The sequence below is a fragment of the Myxocyprinus asiaticus genome, chromosome 12, assembly GCF_019703515.2.
Source record: "Myxocyprinus asiaticus isolate MX2 ecotype Aquarium Trade chromosome 12, UBuf_Myxa_2, whole genome shotgun sequence".
NCBI classification, from domain to species: domain Eukaryota; kingdom Metazoa; phylum Chordata; class Actinopteri; order Cypriniformes; family Catostomidae; genus Myxocyprinus; species Myxocyprinus asiaticus.
The window spans coordinates 36,597,709-36,622,689 of record NC_059355.1 but is presented as its reverse complement, the minus strand read 5'-3'; the positions used below and the strand labels follow the sequence as shown (position 1 = coordinate 36,622,689).

General features: G+C 39.1%; 1 protein-coding gene across 1 annotated transcript in view; it reads right to left on the bottom strand.

Annotated features, from left to right (window-relative positions):
- The window catches only part of LOC127448635 (inositol 1,4,5-trisphosphate receptor type 1-like), an 82,939-nt gene that overhangs the window by 50,512 nt on the left and 7,446 nt on the right, over positions 1-24,981 (bottom strand). The window contains exons 2-10 of the mRNA XM_051711313.1: positions 21,867-21,975; positions 21,235-21,305; positions 4,663-4,778; positions 4,064-4,150; positions 3,130-3,288; positions 2,701-2,799; positions 1,970-2,053; positions 1,007-1,153; positions 755-850 (exon numbers count right to left, since the gene is read on the bottom strand). Coding sequence (XP_051567273.1) covers positions 755-850; positions 1,007-1,153; positions 1,970-2,053; positions 2,701-2,799; positions 3,130-3,288; positions 4,064-4,150; positions 4,663-4,778; positions 21,235-21,305; positions 21,867-21,958 — 951 coding nt within the window. The 5' untranslated portion in view covers positions 21,959-21,975. The remainder of the gene's footprint in view (positions 1-754; positions 851-1,006; positions 1,154-1,969; positions 2,054-2,700; positions 2,800-3,129; positions 3,289-4,063; positions 4,151-4,662; positions 4,779-21,234; positions 21,306-21,866; positions 21,976-24,981) is intronic.

Below are 24,981 nucleotides of genomic sequence, written 5' to 3'. Positions count from 1 at the left end.
CCCTAAATTTGCTCACGCTATGAATTAAGAAGCTTGGATGAGGGAAAAACACAGACACACATGCAAACAAGCCCACACACACACACACACAAAGAACACTGTTACTACTCAAAGGTTGCTCTTTTATAGCTCAGCTTAGAGACTTAGTCTAGTTCTCAGTTGTTTAATTTAAATATCAACTATGCCTTAGATGTTTCTATTAAAAATATAGGCTTCTGATATAGCCCAGATAACATGGTAATAGTTAAATGAGAAATAGTTGAGCTCATATTGAAACCTCCGACATTTGATTGCAGGCTTTGGTGTCGTGATTGTTGAGAAACTATCGAGATCTCTTCTGAAACTCTAGAGAAGACATCAGAGATTGCTGGGGTCTTTTTATTGGGAGAAACCCTGAAAAGCATAATACTTCTGCAAAAGCATCCATTTGCTCTATTATTGAATCTCATTGCTGTCCAAATGGAAAAATAGTGAGTTTTGAAGAGATTTGGGTGATTTTGCTTTACTTTGGGCACACACAGTCTCTCAAGCACACACTCACAGAGGAACGTGACTCCAGGCATTCTTTTTCATAGTCTGGATTTACCTGATCACAATAAGGTGAGAAAAATTAGATAAAAATGTTGCCTGTTTTCTACTCTTGCTAACATCACACTCTCTAAATACATAGATATACAATACAACTATTTTTAAATGTGCAAGTGTGTTTATGTAAGTTTGCAAACTCTTATTCTGGGTAACATATCAGTCTAACCTCTGCAGCAAGGTAATGGCCAGTCGCCAAATGTTTGAATCTAAAGAGGCTGTTCCAATAGCCTGCCCCACCTCTGCACGGATCATGCTGAACTACCTGCAAAGCACACAAACATCTGTTTAGGTTCCCAAACTGATATAATCAGACTCACCTTCACGTGTTTCTCAAAGCAACATTTTCTGTCTCTCTTGCTCTCATAAGCAAACCTCTGTTAAATTTCACAAAGTTATTACATCACAGTCCTACCCTTACCTCTACCTCCCAGAGTGCTTTGCTGCTGGTAGCAGATGTTGCAGACTGGCGCCCAGTGGTACGCAAGAACACATACTGCTTTTTTCTGTGTTCATCACACGTTAAAAACTTCTCTTGCTCGGCATGGAACAGTCTGACTACATCGCCCTGATAACACACATACTTTCGTTTAAGGATCACAAATATTTATGACAAAAGGATTAGATATACAAAAAATGAAAATAATTTTTATCATTTACTCACCCTCATGCCATCCCAGATGTGAATGCCTTTCTTTCTCCTGTCAAACACAAAGATTTTTAGAAGGAAATCTCAGCTTTTTAAGTTCACACAATGCAAGTTCATGGTGACCAAACCTTTGAAGCTACAAAAAGCACATAAAGGCAGCATAAAGGTAATTAATATGTCTCTATTGTTTTAATCCATGTCTTCTGAAGCAATCCAATCGGTTTTAGGGGAGAACAGACCAAATATAACTTCTTTTTCAGTATAAATCTTGACATCAGTCGTCTCCTTGGCGATCGTGATTTCAAGCTCAATAACACTTCCTAGCGCCATCTAGTGCATGCAAATTCATCACGCATTAGGAAGTGTAATCAAGCTTGAAATCATGATGGTGCCTAGAGATTGCAATGCAAGATTTACATTTGATAGGACCGCTGCCTTTATTTGCTTTTGGAGCTTCAAAGTTTTGGTCACCATTCACTTGCATTGTACGGACCTACAGAGCTGAGATATTCCTTCGAAAATCTTTTTTTGTGTTCTGCAGAAGAAAGAAAGTCACACACATCTGGGATTGCATGAGGGTGAGTAAATGAGAAATACAATTTTCATTTTTGAGTGAACAATTCCTTCAACACAAAAAAAAATCCTTGCTGTGAGGTGGGATTTAAAAAAGTAACCACAAACAATTTTATTCTTTTTTTATTCTGTTCTTTGTGTATTTATGTGTATGAAACATACTCCTTTCAAGACAACCTCCTGGTTGTCGCTCCATTTCATGAAGAGAACAATTTTCCAACTGGTGGTGCAGTTCACTGAATTCACCTGTTAGTTACAGAAGAGAAAGAGAGTCAGAGAGAGAGAGAGAGAGAGAGAGAGAGAGAGAGAGAGAGAGACCAAAACAGACAAGCAAAAGAGAGATGTGGCAATATTTCCACTGTATACTTAGTCACCCCAAAAACTATTTGGACACTTAAGTTACACTTAAAAACGCATGAATTTCATTGCATAGATAACAAAACATGGCAATCTGTAAACCAGTGATGTTAGAGCTTTACTCTTACTAACCTGACTTCAATGGACTGGTCTCAAGTTTATTTTTTGTGGATGTATGAAGTCAGTTCCCCTCAAGTTACAGCATACAGGTGCCATAGCAGAGTAACCAAGGTGTAGTTTCTTCACATTAACTATGTTCCACTAATTTCGACAACCAGAAAGTGTTAAATAATTTTTATCTTAATTTTTAACAGTACATAAATTGTTTTAGAATTTCTTCTTTTTGTGAAATGTTTAGCTTGAAAAGTGTGCCTGTGCTAACTTTCTTTAAAATGAATGCCGCTCAGTTTGCTATTATGTTCTCTAATCATTTTTTTTACATTTACATTACATTTTTTAAGTGTGCAAAAGTGTCCAAATACTGTAAGTTTTGAGGCCACTGCATTTGTGTTTGTGCTTGTGTGAGTGCGTTTTACTTCATTGCATCCAGGATTATCCACAAGCTGATGGCCACTGGCGTGAAGCGGCTGTCCAGCGTTTACTGGGTTTAACACAACCTTATCTCCAATAACCACCTGACACATACAAACAAACATGAACACACTTAAACCATAGTAGTAGAACTCTAGCAGCATCCTGGTTAGATATATGGATCAAATAAGCAGCAGAGGCCTGCAAATTAATCAAAACAATACAGCTCCAAACGTGCCACAACACTCTTTTATGCATTTAAGTACAGTCTTTACATCATAAAATTAAGTTCATAACTAAGGATCAGATGTTGTGAAGAAATTGTCCTATGTTGTCACATTATACCACACCACACTCTGTTTGTCATAGAACACTGAAAGGTAAATATTTCCACTCTTCTTAATAGAGCACAGCGTGGTGATAGAAATACTCACATTGTCACCTATAGAGCGGAGCTTGTAGAAAGGTTGGATGTAAAACCAAGAGCCTTCATTCCCTGCAGCATCCAGAGTCACACGCATGGCATTCTTCTCCAGAAGAGCCGGCAAACGCTTATTCACTGTCAGATACTTATTACTCTTTAGATGAAGAAGCTGCAGGTATGTGTGCACACAAACACACACCATTTTAAGTTTGTGTTATTTATTTCAACCCAAGTCGAGTGCTAATTAATCAGCATTTCTAAATTAATGTCCAGGTTCAAAACAATTTATTCTCAATTAAAAGCATTTTTGCCATAATGTTTATTACCACAAAAAATAATTTCCCTAGATAAAAAAAAAAAAAGAAAAAAAAAAGGAGAAGCAAAAATCACAGTTACAGTAAGGCACTTACAGTGGAAGAGGCCCATATCCATTAAAATACACACTGGTTTAAAAGTCAAAAGCTATAAATAGTAAATCTTAACATGACTTTAGTGTGATAAAATCAGGGATTTATTGGCATTGCTGTGTTTTACTTGGCCATGACAACTAAACTGTAATATTGGATTTAACTTCACACAGATAAGATTAGTAAGAGATTTTCTCACACTAAAATCATGTATAACATGTGTAATGTTTACGTTTTGTGGCTATACTTTGGGAAGAGTACGTATTTGAATGTTTATGGACAGGCCCCATTCACTGCTATTGTAAGTGCCGTACTTCAATTGCAATTTTTGCTTCTTTTTTTTTAATAATCAAAGGATGAGTTAAAAAAATAAAAATAAATAGTGGTAATAAACATCATGCCACAAATGCTATTAATTGAGCTTGTCTTGTTTAGAACCTGGAACATTCCTTTAAAGGGCACCTAATTGTTCTGTATATCTACAGACAATTAAAATGCGTAATATAACATTTGGGTATGTGTTTGAGAGAGATTTACCTGGATGACGTTGCCGTACTGAATAACTGTTCCTAGAAGCTTTTTGTTCTCTGATTCATTTTGTTTTTTCTCTAATTCAGCAGCATGCTAAATAAAGCAATGAGAGAAAGAGAGGGAGAGGGATGAAGACACGTTGCATACCAGACATGAACCTAAATCACCCACGTGAGCACCACGGCTCCACATTGCAGGAGCACGTGCACTGGCTGCTGCACAAAAGTAGGTCTTGAAAAGACAGTTTTAGCCTCCCATCAAACTATAAAGAGGTTGATAAATATACAAGGCAATGAACTGTCTTCCAAACAAGAGGCTGTTGGGTAACTGAATCTGATGAGCAAACTACAAATTTTGCTCTCCTTAATGACACGTTTTTAACGTTGTTCAGATGGCCCACAAAGCATTCTCCAGAATCTGCTTAATTTACGAGCATGTCTGTTTGTTTTTGAGTTTTCAGTATCTTTTCTTCATTCTATGTATATACGAGGTGCATGTTTGTGTCCAACCACCTGTCGGCTTCAACCAGCTTAGATGCTGTTATCCATGGACGTAAGGGGCAGTCAGTGGTGTACACACATACAAACACACAAACCCACACTTACATGGAGTTTGTTGAGCAGAACTGTGTCTGTGGTGCTGGTTCCTCCAGGTTTGGCAGCTTTCCAGAACTGTTTTTGTGCCGAGTATCTGTTCATGGGACACAGTCTGAACAGACAGTCTACAGAGAGAGAGAGTGTGAGAGAGACCGAGAGAGAGAGAACAGACATTTCATCCAAGCACAGACAAACAGAATACAAGCATCACTCATCATTACTGTTGCAACCACGTACACACACAATCACACAAGTGTTTAACAATCACACAAAAGCTGCTAAAGATCAAGATGACAGTGTGATCATAAATGTTAAGGAAGAAAATGAGTATGAAAATCAGTATGTAAACTGTGAGTGTGAGTAACTGTAACAAAAAAGGGATTAGGCATAGTCTCTCATATAAGATTCAATAAAAACCATTATAAAACTTTTTCTGTTAAAAAAAAAGCCTCTCAATATTGTCACTTAAAATAATTAACTCATCATTAAAATGATGATTGTTTTCAAGCAGGTTTCCTACCCATTTTCCATTGTTTGGCAAAACAGATAGTCCCGCCCCAAACTCAAGCCATTGCGTCGGCCCGGCGGTAAGCTCAAACAAACAGAGCAATGTTTGGATAGCGTGTCAACCTACAAATGGTTTACTTGAAGTTGTCTCTGCATATTAAGCTGCGATACGAATATTATTTTAATATCCCAAAAAAATGCACAATAAATATAACGGAGTGTCTATTTATATTAAGTGCAAATATCCCATCTTGTTGGCAGAGGCTACAGGTGAATTGGTTAACGTTTTAGACGTTTAGTGGGTTAAGAGAACCAAGAACTAAGTGACTATTTACACTCCAATAGTCTGGTGGAAACAAAGGGCCACTGTAGTGGCTCATGGTGTTACTATGGTGTGAATGTGTTTTTTCATGCTGACGATCCAGGTTCGAATCCCGCCTTTTGTCATCCTTTTTCCCTTGTCTCCACTCTTAATATTTCCTATAATACTAATTATAATAATAAATAAAAGTGATTCCTTGCAGTGATTTGGTTACAGTGAAGGTTGGGTAGTTGAGAGAGGTTTGATCCAAATAAAATTAACCATTGTTTTACTGTAGTAATATTATAGTAACTATGTTTTTTGTGGAAACTATAGTTTTGATGCAGTTAACAATGGTGTTACTACAGTAATATGTTGTTAATATAGTAACCATGTTTTTTAATTTTGTGGTTACTAGGATTTTACTAGAAAAATACCATGGTGATCCTATGGTTACTGTAGTAAACCATGGTTAATTTTTGTACCATACCAAGGTATGGTTAGGTTTAAGGGTAGGGGTTTGTGGGTCTCCAAATAAACACTATCAAAATGCTGCAGTGATGCCCCTATACTGTAAGTATTTAAACAGAGGTGTAATGGTATCTGCCACTATTTGCACTAGAGTGCAAATAGTATCTAATGCTATTTGCACTTAGTGCAAAGAGAAGTTTTTTTATTTTGTTTTTTTTTTTGTGCTTTTTACACTTAATGCAAATAGCCTCTGCCTAAATATAAATATGGGAGTAAAATCAAATGCAACCAAATGACATACACACAAAGATTTTCTAGTCAAAACTGATAATAAAAGCATTAAGAGAGGAAAGTGAAAATGTACTTCTTTCCAGCAGAACTCCAGCCTTACCAAATAAGGAGAGAGGGGAAGTCAAAAAAAGAGAGAAACAGACAACAAAAAAAAAAACGGGGGTGGGGGGGGTGGTCTGTTCTCTGTTTCTAGTTTCTGGAGATTGGGCTGTTAAAACACCAAAAAGCTTTGGGGTCACTAGAGGAATGTAGGACACACACACACTTAAACACATGCTTTCACATGCCATCTGATTATCTGATGGACAAATCAGAGTTAAGAGGAGTGTTATAATTAAGAGCGTGTGTTACAATTATAAAATAGGTTATAAATAGAATGAGATTTTTATATTTTCTGAAGAAATGCAAGTCATGTATGCCTGTGCAAAGATGCCACCACAATTTTAAGGTGTTGTGGGTGGATGCCAGGGTGTTGCTATGCAGTTCTGAGTGGTTTTAAGCAAGTTGTTAATTGGTTGTTAGAGTGTTCTGGGTATTTGCTAGGGCATTGCTACTGTAGGTGGTTGCTAAGATGTTCAGGGTGGTTTACTGGCCCAAGTAAAAGATAACCCATCCCAAAGTCTTTATGATATTCTGGTCTCTATTTCTTGAGACCCTCCTTCAATTAAAGTATATGGGATTCCCCCATTTTATAACCCGCCAGATGAATATTTTAAGTCTCATCATGTTAGCACACCTCTCTACAACAAGTTGCACGATTTGAGGTGTCATTCATGTTAGGAATTTGTTCAAATTTCTCAAGTATGAGCAATAGTTGTAGTGATGCTTGTCATAACAAGTACCATTAATAATTAATTAATTAATAATTAATTAATAATTATTTTTATTTATCCCCTTTTCTCCCAATTTGGAATACCCATTTCCCACTACTTAGTAGGTCCTCGTGGTGGCGCAGTTACTCACCTCAATCCGGGTGGCGAAGGACAAGTCTCAGTTGCATCCGCTTCTGAGACCGTCAATCCGCGCATCTTTTCACATGGCTTGTCGTGCATGACACCGCGAAGACTCTGCATGTGGAGGCTCATGCTTCTCTCTGCGATCCATGAAGAACTTACCATGCACCCCATTGAGAGCGAGAACCACTAATCGTGATCACGAGGAGGTTACCCCATGTGACTCTACCCTCCCTAGCAACTGGGCCAATTTTGTTGCTTAGGAGACCTGGCTGGAGTCACTCAGCACACCTTGGATTCGAACTCGCGACTCCAGGGGTGGTAGTCAGCGTCAATGCTCGCTGAGCTACCCAGGCCCCCACTACTAATTTTTTTAATATTCTCTTGTTCTTTCACTCCTCAGAAATTATACATGTAACAATCAAGTAGTAGGGCTATTAGTTTTTTTTTTTTTTTTTGGAGGAATTGTTGAACATATTTTTGACATATACACACATACACAAACAAACAAATTAAAAAAACAATAACAGAAAAAGGACAATTACATCCTTCCCTTTTGCTATGGCGTGTGTTTATATTTGAAGGAAATAGTACGCATTCCTCTCTACTGGGCCCCACTGACCATCAGACAATTATCTCTCCCTCCCTCATTCCCTTTATCACATACACACGGACACACTTTGCGGAATAACATTTTTCTGCACGTTTATTGACTGAAGGATTGAATTACGGAGATAAATATGGCTTAAAAAGAGAGGATAGATAACAATACATTAGATTAAAGGAATAGTCATTTCAAAAAATGACTATGTAAATAAATAAAATAACTTCTGTCATTATTACCTTTTTTGTTCTTTCGTTGCATGGAAAAGAGCAGTGTTAACATTCTTTAAAATCACTCCTTTTGTGTGCCACATGTTTGCATCAACATGAGAGTAAGCAAATGATGACAGAAGTTTATATTTTGGGATAACTATCCCTTTAACATTCAGTGACTGAGACTAGTGATGAAACATACACAACTGTCAAACCAAATCCGATTGTTGTGCATATTAGGGCTGCAACTAATGATTATTTTGCTAATCGTCTAATCTTACGATTATTAGAACATTTATTCGCCTATTTGGGCGATAATTGCAACGATTAATCATTAACATTTAAACGATTATTAAGCTTGTGCCCCTAGATAATAGGTTGTATTAAATGTGCTTACTAACCATAAAGAGGACAAAATCATCTTTTAAAATACCTCTAAATGACATGGTGTGTACTTATGTGTTGCCAAGGGGATGTTCGTTGGGGGTCGGGGTGGGGTTGTTGATTTTTTTACTTGGTTATACTTCTGCGAGTGCAGTAAAAACAAAATATACTTATATTTAAGATCTATTCTCTAGAAGCAAGTCTAAATATCTTATATGCTGCTTTTTTTTTTTAAGGATTTTTAGATATTTTAAAATATTAGAATTTTTAATATTATATTCAACATTTTCAGATAACAATTTTTTCTTCTGCAGTATAGCTCCTAAACTAAATGTACATTGTTTTAAAGGAGTTTTAGATATTTATATTGGAAAACAAGCCAAAACAAAAACAAATAAAAAACGTATCTACCTTTTTTCACTTCAATCCATCTTTAACTCACATACACACACACACAAAAAACTGTCTCTTATTAATAAAGCTGCGTATTGGCGATTTTCTTCACGAAAAGAAACGTACAGTGACACATATATTATGATTCAATAAGTCACGAGCAATCACATTATATTCTATCTGCAGCAAGCATGCGCACGAGGGACAAGCTACCACGCGACAGATTGTGCATCAGCCGGGATGCAGTTTCAATCTCTCCCCTTTAGATCGGGACACTTCACTTAAATAAACGATGCATTAAAGATATAACGCCGGTGTGTTTCCTTTAAAGACGCTAGATACACAAGTTTTGCTTAAGCAGAACGGCAGTGCAGGCTCCGCTTTATTTCACAGTGAGAGTACTTCTGTATTTACTTATTTTGTATTTTTTTTTTTCGATTAACATTTTTATTGATTTATAAAGGTGACAAAAAACAAAACATATGTACAATGAATCAACATTTAACTCCCACTACTACCCCTCCCCCTCCACAATCAACAACCCCACCCCGACCCCCAACAAACATCCCCTTGGCAACACATAAGTACACACACACAAAAAATAAAAAATAAATAAATAAAAATAAATAAAAAACAAAACAACAAAACATGTAACAATCATACATATCTAAAACTACTCCTCTCCCTCCACAGCCCCTCCCTGAGAGTCCCCTGAAAACGCCAAATAACTGCCCCATTTCCCATCAAATGAATCCCAGATCCACAGCCTTCTACACAACACCTCCTCGAAAGCTGCCACCCTCCCCATCTCCGCGCACCACTCCTGAAATGAGGGCGCCCCAGCCAACCTCCATCCCCTTAAGGTAAGCTGTCTGCCTATCATAACACTGGTCAAAAGCCGACTACTTATGTGTTTATCCCCCCCATCGATGACCGCCCCATCGCCCAAAACACAGATTCTGGGGCAAAACGAAACCCGAGTGCCCAGCACGTCACACACAAAACTCTGAACCTTCAACCAAAATACCTGGATCTGAACACACCACCAAAAAACATGGGCCATGTCTCCATCCTCCAATTGGCATCACCAGCAGGTGGGTGTGTCTTTAAGACCAAGCCTATACAATCTAGAGGTGGTCCAATTGCATCTATGTAAAATCTTGAATTGCATAAGGTGCACCCTTGCATCTCTAGATACAGACTTGATGTTTTTTAGAATCCTAGCCCACACTCCCTCCTCCAATACCAAGTTTAAATCTTTCCCCCATAATCTCTTGATAGAAGTTAAAGCTCCATCCCCCAGACTCTGAATTAGCAGGGAGTAAAACACTGATGCTTCATGACCTTTTCCAAAAGCAGTAATCACCACTTCCAGAATATCTGCCATTTTAAGGGGTGTATGTTACTCCCAAAAATAGTACAGAGCAGATGGCGCAGCTGTAAATACCTAAAGAACTGAGATCTGGGAATCCCAAAATGTTGAACCAAATTTTCAAAGGATTGCAACACTCCACTCTCATATAGGTCACCGAGCGTATTAACCTCCCTCACAATCCACTCTGACCAGCATAAAGGGGACTTATTAATACATAATTTTGGGTTCAGCCATATGCTTAAGGCAACATTTAAATAAATGTCAGAATTAAACACTCTGGACACTTTTGTCCATACCGAGTGCAAATGCGAGATAACGGGGTGTAACTTAACTTCTCTAATTAGTTTGATAGAAAGGCTTTGCAATGGCAAAATAGGGGCAAGAACTTCCTGTTCAATATAAAACCAGGGAGGGGTTCTCTCAGGTGGAAGCAACCAATGAGCCAAATGTCTGAGACCGAATGCATAATAATAAAACAAATCTTGGGTCGGCCTAGCCCACCTTTGTCAATCGGCCTATGTAACTTATTGAAATGTAATCTGGGACGTTTACCATTCCAAATGAAAGACTTCGCAATGCTATCAAATTGCTTGAAATAAGAGAGGGGGACATCTACAGGGAGAGACTGTAGCAGGTAGTTGAATTTTGGAATACAATTAATTTTAATATCATTAACCTTCTCAATCATAGATAAATGTAATAAAGCACACCTGCCCTCATCGCTCGAAAACCTTTTTATTAATGGGTCAAAATTAACTCTAACTAAATCACAAAAATTTGCTGGTAATAAAATGCCCAAATACTTAATGCCCTGCTTGGGCCACTGGAAGACGACCAATTTAGACCAATTGACTCTGTATCCTGAGAACTTAAAAAAGGAATTAATAATTTTGTGGAGGCAAGGCATAGATCTAGTGGGGTCGGAGATGAATAATAAAATATCATCTGCGTAAAGAAAAAGCTTATGCGCCATACCTCCCGCCACCACCCCTGGAAAATCATCTTCCTTTCTTATCACGGCTGCTAATGATTCCAGGGCAAGACAGAACAATGATGGGGAAAGAGGACAACCCTGCCGGGTGCCCCTATCCAGAGTCAAATAATCTGAAATTAATCCATTTGTTAGTACTGCCGCTACTGGGTGTCTATAAAGTAACTTAATCCATCCAATAAAAGTAATCCCGAACCCATATATTTCCAAAATCTTAAAAAGATAATCCCATTCTACCATACCAAATGCCTTTTCGGCATCAAGTGAGATGGCAGTGACCGCAGTTTGATCATTCACCACTGACTACATGATATTGATGAAACACCTAATGTTACCAGAAGAGCTGTGACCCCGAATAAACCCCACCTGATCTATATGTATAAGAGATGTCACTTAATCGGTTAGCCAACATTTTTGACAATATTTTTATGTCTAGCTGTCCCCAGAGCCTTGCCAGTAGGTAGGGACTTAATTACCTCATCAAGCTCCTCCAAGGTTATCTCAGAATCAAGAGAGTTTTTTTGCTCAATCGTCAGTTTAGGAAGATCTAATGGTTCCACAAAGTTTCTAATATCTTCATCAGTAGACGAAGACGTGGAACTATAAAGATCAATATAGAATTTTTAAAGGCATTATTAATATCAATGGCTGAGGTAAAAATTTCACCACCAGCAGATTTCACTGAGGGAATGATAGAAAGAGACTCTCTCTGCTTTATATATCTAGCCAAAAGCTTCCCTGCTTTGTCACCCGACTCAAAGTATGACTGTCTTGCCCTGAATAACCAAAACTCCACTTTCCGCGACAAAATAGTATTATATCTATGTTTCAACCGGGTCAATTCTCTGAGGCCATCAGCTGACATACAGCGCTTCAGCTCTGCCTCTGCACTTTTAATATTTCCTTCCAGCTCCAAGAGTTCTCGTGCTTTGGATTTTTTGATGAACGAGGCATACTGTATGATCTGGCCCCTAAGAACTGCCTTAAGTGCCTCCCAAGCCACGCCCACAGAGGATACCGAGGACCAGTTGGTCTCCATATAAACATTGATTTCAGTCTTTAACATTTGTTGGAAATCAGGATTTTGCAAAAGGGATACATTAAGGTGCCAACTATATGATTTCTTTTTCTCTATATGAGGCATCACCTCTAAACTCACCAGGGCATGATCTGAGACTAAAATGTTTCCAATTGAGCAATCCACAACAGATGAAATGAGGGATTTGGATATAATAAAAAAAAAAATCTATTCTAGAATAAATCTTATGGACTGATGAATAAAATGTATAGTCCCTACCAGATGGGTTCAAAATCTCTAAATATCTGTAAGGCCAAAATTTGTACACATTCTGTGAAGCATCAATGTTGCTCTAGGGGGCTTACACACTTTTGATTCACTGTGATCAAGGAATCCATCAAAAGATTAAAGTTTCCTCCCAATATTATATCATGAGAGGTGCCAGCGGTTTGCAACATCCCTTTAAGATCTATAAAAAAGCCCTGATCATCAGCGTTAGGTGCGTAAATATTAGCCAAAATCAACCTTTGCCCTTGAATTTCTGCTAAAACAATAATGACTCTCCCTAATTTATCTTTAGTTTGTTTGAGACGTTTGAATTGTAGATGTTTATTAATCAATATAATGACTCCCTTGCTCTTACTTGAGGCAGCACTAAAAAAAACATGTCCACCCCATATCTTCCCAAATTTTTCAGCTTCCTGCGGGGAGAGATGTGTTTCTTGAAGAAACACTATATCATATTTCTTACGTTTAAGAAAAGTAATAACCTTCCTTTTTTTATGGGGTGCCCCAACCCGTTTACATTCCATGTGGAGAAAAAATAAATTGTGTGTCAAAAACAAAATTATACAGACCACATTCCCCATTAGTGAAACAATCAAACCCCGAACTTCTCCCCGAACAAAACAAACAGAAAAAAAAACAAACAAAAAAACGTGCACATTAATCCCACGCACGACAATCCCTCTAAACTCAAAAGGTCCATGAACACCCACGAGCACCCATGACAACTTTGCCATCGGATTGCACAATTTTGCGAGCATGACATACCCCCCCCCCCCGCTTTCCGAGGGGGGGGGCACACGCCTCGACCACTACTACTTCTGGTGGACGACAGCCGCTCCTCCCCAGGTGGATGGAATGTCCCTCCGCATTCTGGCGGCCGGTAGGGAGCCCCTCCACCCCTGGCAGCGGCTCCACGGATCCAGGAGGCCGGAAGCGAGCTCCTCCTCCCCTCACGGACGGCGGCCATTCCTCTGCGTCTAGGTGGTAGGCAGTGACTCCTCCGTCCCCCGGCGGATGGCTGCGGCTGCTCCTTTCGGCGGACGGCAGTGGTGAGGACTCCACAACAGTGTATCCCTCCTCCTTCAATGTAACAAGGTTAAAACGGGCAAGGAGGAGGCGGGAACCGGCTGAACAGTCAAAATAATGTTTAATGAAAACTTAAAAGACACACACATAAACACACACAGCAGCTGCGTGTGGCTCTCTCTCTCTCGAACTGCTGCATCTGGCTTGGCTTTATCCCTCTCCTCGGCTGATTAGCCCAATTGGACAGAGTGTTACTACAAAAAACAAACTCCAGCCACTAGGCAGAACCAGCACCAAAAGAAACAAAAAAGACATCCAGTTTCCTCGGACGGTCAAGTGAATGTTCAGTGAATCAGGCCTACTCGGCTGCAATGTGAGAATCACACAATGACTTACTCCATTGACTTTATGAAGGACAATGCTTGTTGTGGGCATGTAAATACTTTGCGGCCATCCTTAGCATCTATTTTCAATTTGGCCGGGAACATCAGTGCAAAAGCGACCTTCCGCTGATGTAAGAGTTTCTTGCATTCCTTGAATTGATCACATTTCTCTCTTGTAGAATTTGCAAAGTCTGGGAACAAGGAAATGTTGTAGTTCTTCCAAGAAAGCCTTCCTTTACTCCTCGCTTCACGTAACACAAGATCTTTATTGGTTGATCTCAGAAATTTGGCCAGAATGGATCGGGGCCTGGCTCTCTCAGCGGATCGCCGGGCCGGAACTCTATGAGCTTGCTCAATTTCCAACTCGGAAAGAGCCCGTCCTGAAATTCCACCATATTCAGACCCTCTGCTCGCTCAGGAATTCCAACAATTCAGACCTTATTCCGTCTGCTATGATTCTCTATATCTATACCAAGTCTTGGAGCACCTTGGTCGCTAGCAGATTAGTAGCTAATTCCCTCTCCGATGACTCCAGATAGTCAATCCGTTTTTCAACATCCGCCACTCTTGTGACCACCTCAGATATCCGATTGGAATCCCATCATATTTAGCAAGTCTGAACGGCAAACAAATCACATGAAATACGATTTGTACAGACTTGTTTCAAGCTACATTCATATGTGGTTTGAAATCCTATTCAAATCACATTTCTGGAAATCCGTTTCAGTCTGACCGCTCTGATCAGATCTTAAGAGGCTTTTTGCCATATGTCACTTTTTCATGTTACGTAAAGACACATTATAAGTCACAAATTGTTCCAGGAAACATGCTGGCAATGGTGGCTGAAATAAGCTGTGTGGTGGCGGAGTGTAGGTCTAGCTTAGAATTTTATTAATGGAATCTTCCTGCGCATATTCTGAAGTTCGACAGTCACATTGTTTCATCAAAGGTGGCTACGACATGAGTCCATCAGTCACCGCTAGACTGTCTGGACCACACACTGCTTTGAACTATCATACCGGAGTAGATGGAAGCATGAAAAATAAAGTGGCACATGCCAGCCTCATCCATCTTTGCCACTGCCTCATAAGGCGTAGTCCAGCACCACAGCTACACATTGCCATGTTATAAGCTAAAATCTCTATTCCATTACCCTCAGTGTTGTTTTTTGTGTACTGATGCAATGTCATTGTAGGGCTGGGTGATAGGACGATATAATCGGATATCGACGATGTCTTACAAAGATCCCGATGCCAACTGCGAACAAATGATGATCGACAATATCGGGAAATGGCAAAACCATGGATCCAGGAAGTTGCCAAATATATTAAACAGTGGCCCGGGTGTGAACCTAGCACCCGCCACCCGCCAAATGTGACGAGGTTGAATCCAGTCCGCAAGCTCCTCATCCAAATGTTGTCACAGTCTGTCTCCCTCATTCTTCTTCAAGGACTCTTATTTTGAAGTCCCCCCCCCTTCTATCAGTTCTTCATCATCTGCACCTGACTTCTATTCCCTCATTAGTTTCTCAGTGTATAAATACCCTCTAGTTTTGTTAAGTCTTTGTCAGTCTTTGAAGTGTTTCGTTATGAGGTGCTATGTTGAGCTTAGTTTGAATGTTAAAGATTTAGTGTTTGTTCCAGCGATTGTTCCCCTCCTGCGATTGTCCTACTCCAACATTTATAATTAAAAGATTAATTATATGAAGGAATATACTCCTGTGTCTCCTCTCTTCCTCTCCAAGACACCCACATTACAAATGTATTTCATGTATAAGTAATTTTGCTCATCTACCCGCAACAGGCGGGCAACCTGTCTCGGAGTGACACGTGACAAGAAATGCTGTTAGTCACAAAGACATGCGCTTGAAGAAACACAATTTATTATATTTTTGACAACAGACAAAAGAAAAGCCGTCAATGCTTGTGTCTGATTCGCTGTTTGTTCAGAGGTATGCAGCACAAGCCTGTCATGTGGAACAAGCTCATGTTAAGTGTTTTCACTCAGTTTTCATTCATCAGAAAACTGTTTGTAAGAATAATGTTGTCTATGAGAATGTTGAAAATTATCTCCAATCATCTCGGGAGTTGCTGTGAGTTTAATTCGCTTTATTTCCTCACAGTTGGCATATATTGCAGATTCCGTGTTGCAAATGGAGCCATTGGAGACGGTAAATGTTTGGATTTGGGGAGGTGGTTAAATAAGATTTTTTATCATTTTGTTGTTTTATTGCTTTTTTCATTTAGTTTAAATTGCAATTTGAATTTAGAAATGTCTTTTGTTTATATTTTTCGTGTTTCAGTAAATTAATGAATTTTAAAGCGAAATCAATAAAGTAAAAGAAAATCACTGACCCTCTGCAGGGGGTTGACGATGTAATCGGATATCGCAATATTTACATACTGCCCTACGTCATTGCTAAAGCAACCAATGCAGATAATGAAAATGAAGATAGCCACAGGACACACAAATCAGATCTGATCAGTGGCGATACACAGTGTGAACAGTCAATCATGAAGATCGGATTCCAATCGGATACACAAAAAAATCAGATTTGGACTGACAGTCTGAACATAGGCATAGATGTATGACTGCACTCACACACTCTCTCACTCTCTTTCTCTCTCTCACACACACATACACATATACAGACACACACACTCCTACACTTGACCTAGCTTTTCAGTGTCACCAGCAGATGCATTGTGAGTGATGTGGGGAGTTTACAGGCCAGTTAGCCTCAACCATACAAAATCTTGTTCAGTTTTTGAAGTGTGATCCTTAATCAAATTCCTTTACTAACTAAATTAGTGTTGTCACGGTACCAAAATTTCAGTAGTCGGTACCGATACCAGTAAAATTTCACAGTTCTCGACATCAGTTTCGGTACCACAGCATAAATATGCTAATATGACAATGTGCTTTTGAACACACCCGTTTAGCCTATTTAAAAAGTTACATTTCAATGTAAATAATAAATTAAAAGTGTTTTTCAATCAAGGATTAAAGTGTTTTTAAGTAGCACCCTACTGAAATCTGTTTTATTCTTTACCAAATCATGTTTTTCTTTTTATTATTATTATTATTTTCCAGAACTCCATGTTTTAGAGTTTAATTTATTTAATCATCAAAATGGTGTCTAATCAATTAATTCTTAAAAATTTAACAAGTGAAAATAAGGGGGGCCTGGGTAGCTCAGCAAGTAAAGACATTGACTACTACACCTAGTCACTAGATTAGTCGCAATCCAGGGCGTGCTTCCTAAGCAACCAATTGCCCCGGTTGCTAGGGTGGGTAGAGTCACATTGGGTTAACCTCCTTGTGGTCGCCATAATGTGGTTCTCACTCTCAGTGGGGCGCGTTGTGAGTTGTGAGTGGATGCCGCGGAGAATAGGGTGAAGCCTCCACATGTGCTAGGTCTCCGCGGTAATGCGCTCAACAAGCCTCTTGATAAGAGCGTGGATTAACGGTCTCAGACGCAGAGGCAACTGAGATTCGTCCTCCGCCACCCAGATTGAGGCGAGTCACTACGCCACCACGGGAACCTAGAGCGCATTGGGAATTGGGCATTCCAAATTGGGGAGAAAAGTGGAGAAAAATAAATAAATAAATAAACCACAATTGAAAATAGAACTTTTCAACATGTCATTGCATTTTTTTGCAAAACTTTTATTCAACAGCAGTCTTGCTTTTTGATATATTGCTTAATTATTATTATTATCATTTATTATTATTATCATTACAGTGAATATTACATTTTACTATACAGTTGTAATATATTTCTGTCACAATTTCTTCAATTTCAGGGCTCTAGCTTATATTTTGAAATGTGCTTTTATTATGACGTGTGATTTTTGCCTGAATCTTCACTTTCCAGATAAACACAGGGCTCAACGCTAAGGATTTTTTCTACTGGACCGGTTGGGCCAGTGATTCAGATCAGATTTTGGCAGATCAGATGCCAAAATTTTCACTGGCCCCAACACAAAAATGACAAATAGCTGTTTTTACCAGCATGGCTTTAAAAAATATGTCCAAAGATAAATATATTTTTTTTACATATCTTATGTTTTTAATACAATGCCCCCCAGGGGCCTGTGTAGCTCAGAGAGTAAAGACGCTGACTACCACACCTGGAGTTGCGAGTTCGAATCCAGGGTGTGCTGAGTGACTCCAGTCAGGTCTCCTAAGCAACCAAATTGGCCCGGTTGCTAGGGAGGGTAGAGTCACATGGGATAACCCCCTCATGGTCGCTATAATGTGGTTCTCGCTCTCGGTGGGGCACATGGTGAGTTGTGCGTGGATGCCGCGGAGAATAGCATGAAGCCTCCACAAGCGCTACGTCTCCGCAGTAATGTGCTCAACAAGCCACGTGATAAGATGCGTGGATTGACGGTCTCAGACACAGAGGCAACTGAGATTTGTCCTCCACTACCCAGATTGAGGCACGTCACTATGCCACCATGAGGACTTAGAGCACATTGGGAATTGGGCATTCCAAATTGGGGAGAAAAGGGGAGGAAAAAAATATAATGTCCCCCAAAATTGAATCACATTTATAATTTGCAAGATATGATTTATGTTTTATGTAATCCCATATTTGCGCTTTACAGATATAAATTCATAAATACATCATATTAACCTCAGCCGTCCTGCCATTTACACGTGTGCTTTTAAGCCAAGAGTTCTGTGGAGGAGATGATGGGTTTTCGGTCACCTGTTTAGTCATGCTGCCATGCAACTTTTGCCCATGTGTAGTGTTTTCACAAGCAGGATCAAAGATTATTCACTGAGTTAAAGATTTGATTATTGGCTGAGAGAACAGACTTGCTACTAAATCGGTTGTGATGTGTAATATACATTAGGGAGATATTAGGCCTAATCTGTGAATTAACAATGTGTATATAACATGAAATCAGACAACCCAAACAAGACCAACACTGACTGATATACAAAGAACAAAAACAAAATGGTGTATATACCTGTATGGTCCAGAAATGAGACATGTAACAGGTGTTTTATGAGGATGATATGAAGTAGACTGTTTCAAATATTCATCTTCACCCTGCAGCTGAACAGCTCTGATAGTAATAGCCTAATAGCCATAGTGATCTTGCTTCTTTTCATATCAAACGGCATTATCATGTCGTATTAACGTTTACGTTTTGAAACATTATCTACTTAAATGTATACTTACATTTTGGATATTGAGCAGCTCGTGATTTCCAGACAAGTGTATAACTGGGGTTTAACAAATTTTATTACATCTCATTCGGCGCTTCATTTCTAAAGGCGAATTAATGAGAAAATGTGTTTGTTTTTTTTACAGTGGGAATAAAACTAGCGCTCTGTCCCTTTACGAGAGCACATGCATGTTAAACGAGATGATGATGGATTTTCAGTCCTATAGAAAGAAACTGTTGATTTCTTGTGTTCCAATGTGTGGATTACTAATTTTCACCAACATGTAAAAACGAAAAATGTGGGATTTCGCGCACTGTGAACACGGAATGTGCGGGGATACTTAAAATGTGGTGCAAGATGTGCAATCCTGCTACGAAATTCATTAAGTCATTTTTTTCCTGCTAATTTCTACACATTGGTAATAGCTACTGCTAAGACTCTTGGAAAAGAACGAGGACAGTGCTAGGAGAGTGCACTCTGTGTCTGCACGTGACTGTGCCTTGGTGCGTCCAGTATATTATGCTCTCATGCATCTTTGCGAGATAAATATACTCACACTCGCTCCTCGGTTAGAAGACTTCGTTCACTCCGTGTAATTTTTGTGCTCTCTTGCTTGTTGTTTGCTTGCACTAATGTTATAAATGCAGCACTGGCCCGATCGGTGCAAGTGACAGTTCTAGCAACTGGCCCGAATCTTTCTCACAATGGCCCCGGGCCATCGGGCAGTCTTATTGTCGACCCCTGTAAACAGTTTGCTATACTTTAAATCACGTCTGAAATCTTATCTCTTTACACTGGCCTTTGAGTCTGACAAATGAAATGTAGGACACAGTTTTGGAGTGTAGATTACTGGTGTTTGTGTATGTGGTAATTTTTAAATGTTATGTTTTAAATTGTATTACTATGAAGCACTTTGGTCAACTCTGTTGTTTTAAATGCAATATAAATAAAGTTGAGCTGAGTCACTACGCAACCACGAGGACCTAGAGCACATAGGGAATTGGGCATTCCAAACTGGGGAGAAAAAGGGAGAAAATCCCTTTTTAGTTTACATGTGCTGCGTGATTCACAGTAGATTATTGCTCTAATCTCATCTGATACAACGTGAATTATTCTCAATGTCTGTGGAGTTTCCAGAGTATGAGCAGTCAGACTTATGCATTTATTCAAAGTACGCATCTCTTCCACACTAAGATTGCAGCCTTTAGTGGTTTAATAAATCACACTAGGGGGGCCTGGGTAGCTCAGCGAGTAAAGACGCTGACTACCACCCCTGAAGTTTGCGAGTTCGAATCCCAGGGCGTGCTGAGTGACTCCAGCCAGGTCTCCTAAGCAACCAAATTGGCCCAGTTGCTAGGGAAGGTAGAGTCACATGGGGTAACCTCCTCATGGTTGCTATAATGTGGTTTGCTCTCGGTGGGGCACGTGGTGAATTGTGCGTGGATGCTGCGGTGGATGGGGTGAAGCCTCCACGTGTGCTATATCTCCGCGGTAATGTGCTCAACAAGCCATGTGATAAGATGCGCGGATTGACGGTCTCAGACGTGGAGGCAACTGAGATTCGTCCTCCGCTACCCGAATTGAGACGAGTCACTATGCCACCACGAGGACTTAGAGTGCATTGGGAATTGGGCATTCCAAATTGGGGATAAATAAATCACACTAGGACATGCCATGATTTTAATTTGATTAACTGTCCATTTCAGTGTAAGGAGTAACAGAGCACGTGCTCAAAATGAGCATTTTAAAGCAGTCGTGTGTCAGTCATACAGCGCGCCGGTACCGGACTGAGTCGGTGCTCGGTACTACTGGTACTGCAGAAACACTGGTATCGTTATATCTTTTTTATTTCAGTACAGACTTGGTACCAAATTACCGGTACTTTTGACAACACTAAACTGGATATGTGTTGGTAACAATTTCCGCAGTAAAGTAAATGTCCACATAAATTAGATCAGACTGTTCTAACCAAGGAATTATAAGGTCAAAGATTTGTTTGACAGTAATAATAACTAGCGTTACATTACAATGGTATAATAATTCAAAGAATGACTTGCTAAATTAAATGGTCTTCATGAAAATGACAACACTTTTCTCTTGGGTACATATGACCTTTGACTTCCAGCATTAGTAACTAAACTTCCTGTCTTAACTGAAAATAAACCAGCTTACCATACACACACACGCACACACTCCTTACCCCTAAACTTCTTTGGTGGGTTATTCAGATCCCCTGCGTCTGGTTGGACAACACATCGGTCATCAACCAACCTGTTTAAAACAAACAAGAGTGTAAATGTGAGAAAGTCTCCCTCCATGTGTGTTTGTCTGAGTGTATTTGAGTGAGTAAATAATTGTGTGCATTTGTATGTGTGCACTTAGATTTAGCCTTTTTTAGACCAAAGCAGGAGCTCATTGGACCTAATCCAAATTCCACAACTAGTCAGCCATAAATATGGACACACACACACAGAAACACACAGAGGGTTAAACTGCTGACAGCTAGTTAGCAGAATTACAGTTTTCTCGAAATATTATCCTTCAGTCCTCTTAGTCAGCAAAAACACTGGGAGGTTAATGTTGAAGTAGTAATGGAAAAAAGTCCTAAAAATGTCTTGTTCAATCAGTGGGGCCCATACATGTGTTCTAACAAGAGAGTGAAAGAGCGGGTCATTTATTCAGCTAGTTAATTATTTATTACCTGTTATAATTACTTTTGAAACAAATGCATGAACCCTCTGTGAATAAAATATCACTGCACAGTATTCAACAAAACAAGAAATATTTTGAACAAGTGATTTCAAAGCATTTTATAATTGTGAATGAAGTCACCCAAGTGTGCTTAGGAAGCCACTGGTTGAGCCTTCGGCATACAGGGAGCACACGTCCCCAGTGTGCAGGAAGCTTGACATTTTGTCCACCATGGCAACCACTCCACCACCTGCAGAGGTCAGAGGTCAAAGAATTAGAGGTTATTATCAAAAAGTAACAGCCTTACAGGAGACTTAATCATAAATAAAGATTTTTGAATAGCCTTAAAATAAATGTTTTAAGTATTAAGTGTGAAGCACAAAGCCTCAAAATGATAAAAAGATCAAATAAATCAGAGAGCTCTTTAAAAGCAATGTTTCCACACACAGACAAAGAAGGAACTTTCACATCAAAACTAATGTGATGTCCTCAAAGACAACATCATTGGCAGAAAACCACAAGTTGCTCTCTCCATGAGCCTGATAAAAACAAGTCATCTGAGAAAAAAAATAAATCATGGGAAACCTGTGGTAGGACCAAGAAAAACAAGCTTGTTTGTTGTTTGAAAACTCCAAAACTGATTGCAGGACATTCATCCTATTATAATTATATTATAATGATAGCTTCTCTGTTTTTATTTTAAAGAAAGCAAATAACTGAAAGATTCCTAAATAGATACTTATAAACTATAGTTCCCAGTTATCCTTCATCCTAAAAAAATTCTGTTCATCCTAAAATCTGAATTTCAATAACCAAAAGATGGAAAATTACAAGATGGTAAGGCCTCTATTCAAAATGCAAAAGAACACATTCACATGTCAAATTCACAATTTCAAATTCAAAAATATTGAATGACTATGTGAATGAATAAAAAATAGATGAAAAAAATACATAAATGCCTTATTTTTTTAAACTAAAAAAATAAGCCTCTTCTGAAACTAAGAGTCAAACACAAAAGTTTTCAGTTATCAATGCCATTATAGAAGTGCATAAGTCACAGTCAACCGTGATTCATTTAATTCATGAGTAAAGTGTCCAATAACAGAGCAGTTACTGAGATAAAGCAAGTAGTATTCAGCTGGTCATGTAATCATAACATGGCAGCCCCCATAAGGGGACCCTCTCCATGTAGATTCAAAAAGCTTTTATAAAATTATGGACATGAGTGGAGTCTTCAGCTCATGTGAGTGGTCATGATGCACCTTTAACTGATTTGGGAGCAGGCAACACTATCCCTTTGTAACAGTTCCTCATAATGTTTTTTTTTTATTATTATTACAATTTTTATTGATTAAAATAAACAGGATAACACAAACAGAGCATACACACACTGAATCAATCTATAAAATTATATGTCCCTTCCTCTGAACATATATATATATATATATATATATATATATATATATATATATATATATATATATATATATATATATACAGAAAAAAAAATGTTTTTGAAGGAAGCACTTAAGAATAAATATATATATAAAAAACAATCTAATTTAACAAATATATATCCAAACCAAACAAAATGTCTCTCTCCACAGCCCATCACCGAGCACCCCCCAAAAAGGCCAAAAACCTGCCCCATTTCTTATCATATGCAGCCGAATTGCCAAGCTGTCTATATGACATCTCTTCAAATGACGCTACCTTGCCCAATTCGGTGCACCATTCATAAAAAGAAAGAGCGCCCGTCGACTTCCATCCCCTCACAATTATCTGTCTCCCGATCATCACGCCGGTGAGGACCCACCTCTTTAAATACCCATCAGCTATATCCATAACCGCCCCATCGCCCAACACACAAAGTCTGGGACAAAACAGAACCTGAGTGCCCAAGACCTCGGAAACAAAATTCTGGACTCTCAACCAAAACTCCTGAATCCTCGAACAAGACCAGAAGGCATGTAATAAATCTCCATCTTCCAACTGGCAACGCCAACAGGTGGGTGTGTCTTTTAAACCCGGCCTATACATTCTAGATGGGGTCCAATATAATTGATGCAAAATCTTAAATTGCATCAGACGGACCCTTGCATCTCTAGATGTAGACTTAATGTTTTTTAGAATCCTATTCCACACTCCCTCCTCCAATACCAAGTTCAAATCTTTCTCCCACAATCTCTTGAGAGAAGTCGAAGTTCCATCCCCCAGACTCTGAATTAACAGGGAGTAATACACTGATGCCTTATGACCTTTTCCAAAAGCAGAAATCACCTCTCCTAGAATATCTACTGCTTTGGGGGGGTGTATGCTACTCCCAAAAATAGTACAGAGCAAGTGGCATAACTGAAGATACCTAAAAAACTGAGATCTGGGGATTCCAAAATATTGAACCAAATTTTCAAAGGATCTCATCACACCACTCTCATAAAGATCACAGAGTGTATAAACCCCCCTCGCCATCCACTCTGACCAACAAAAAGGGGATCTCATCACACCACTCTCATAAAGATCACAGAGTGTATAAAGCCCCCTCGCCATCCACTCTGACCAACAAAAAGGGGACTTATTAATGCATAGTTTGGGTTTTAGCCATAAGCTCGAGGCAACATTTAGATAATTATCTGAGTTAAACACTCTGGACACTTTTGTCCATACTGAGTGCAAATGTGAAATTATGGGGTGTGATTTAACTTCTCTGGTTAGTTTGATGGAAAGGCTTTGCAATGGCAAAATAGGGGCAAGCAGTTCTTGTTCAATGCAGAACCAGGGAGAGGCTCTTTCAGGTGGAAGTGACCAATGAGCCAAATGTCTGAGACTGAATGCATGATAAAAAAGAATCTTGGGTCGGCCTAGCCCACCTTTGTCCATCGGCCTATGTAACTTACTGAAGTGTAATCTGGGATGTTTACCATTCCAAATAAAGGACTTCGCTATGTTATCAAATTGCTTGAAATAAGAGAGGGGAACATCTACAGGGAGAGATTGTAGAAGGTAGTTAAATTTTGGAATACAGTTCATTTTAATAACATTAACCTTCCCAATCATCGATAAATGTAATGAAGCCCACCTGCCAACATCGTTCGAAAATCTTTTTATTAAAGGGTCAAAATTAACACTAACTAAATCAAAAAATTTTGCTGGGAATAAAATCCTCAAATACTTAATGCCCTGTTTGGGCCATTGGAAGGCGCCCGGCTGGAAAGCCGTTACTGGACAGTACGCTGTCAGAGCCAAAGCTTCGGATTTA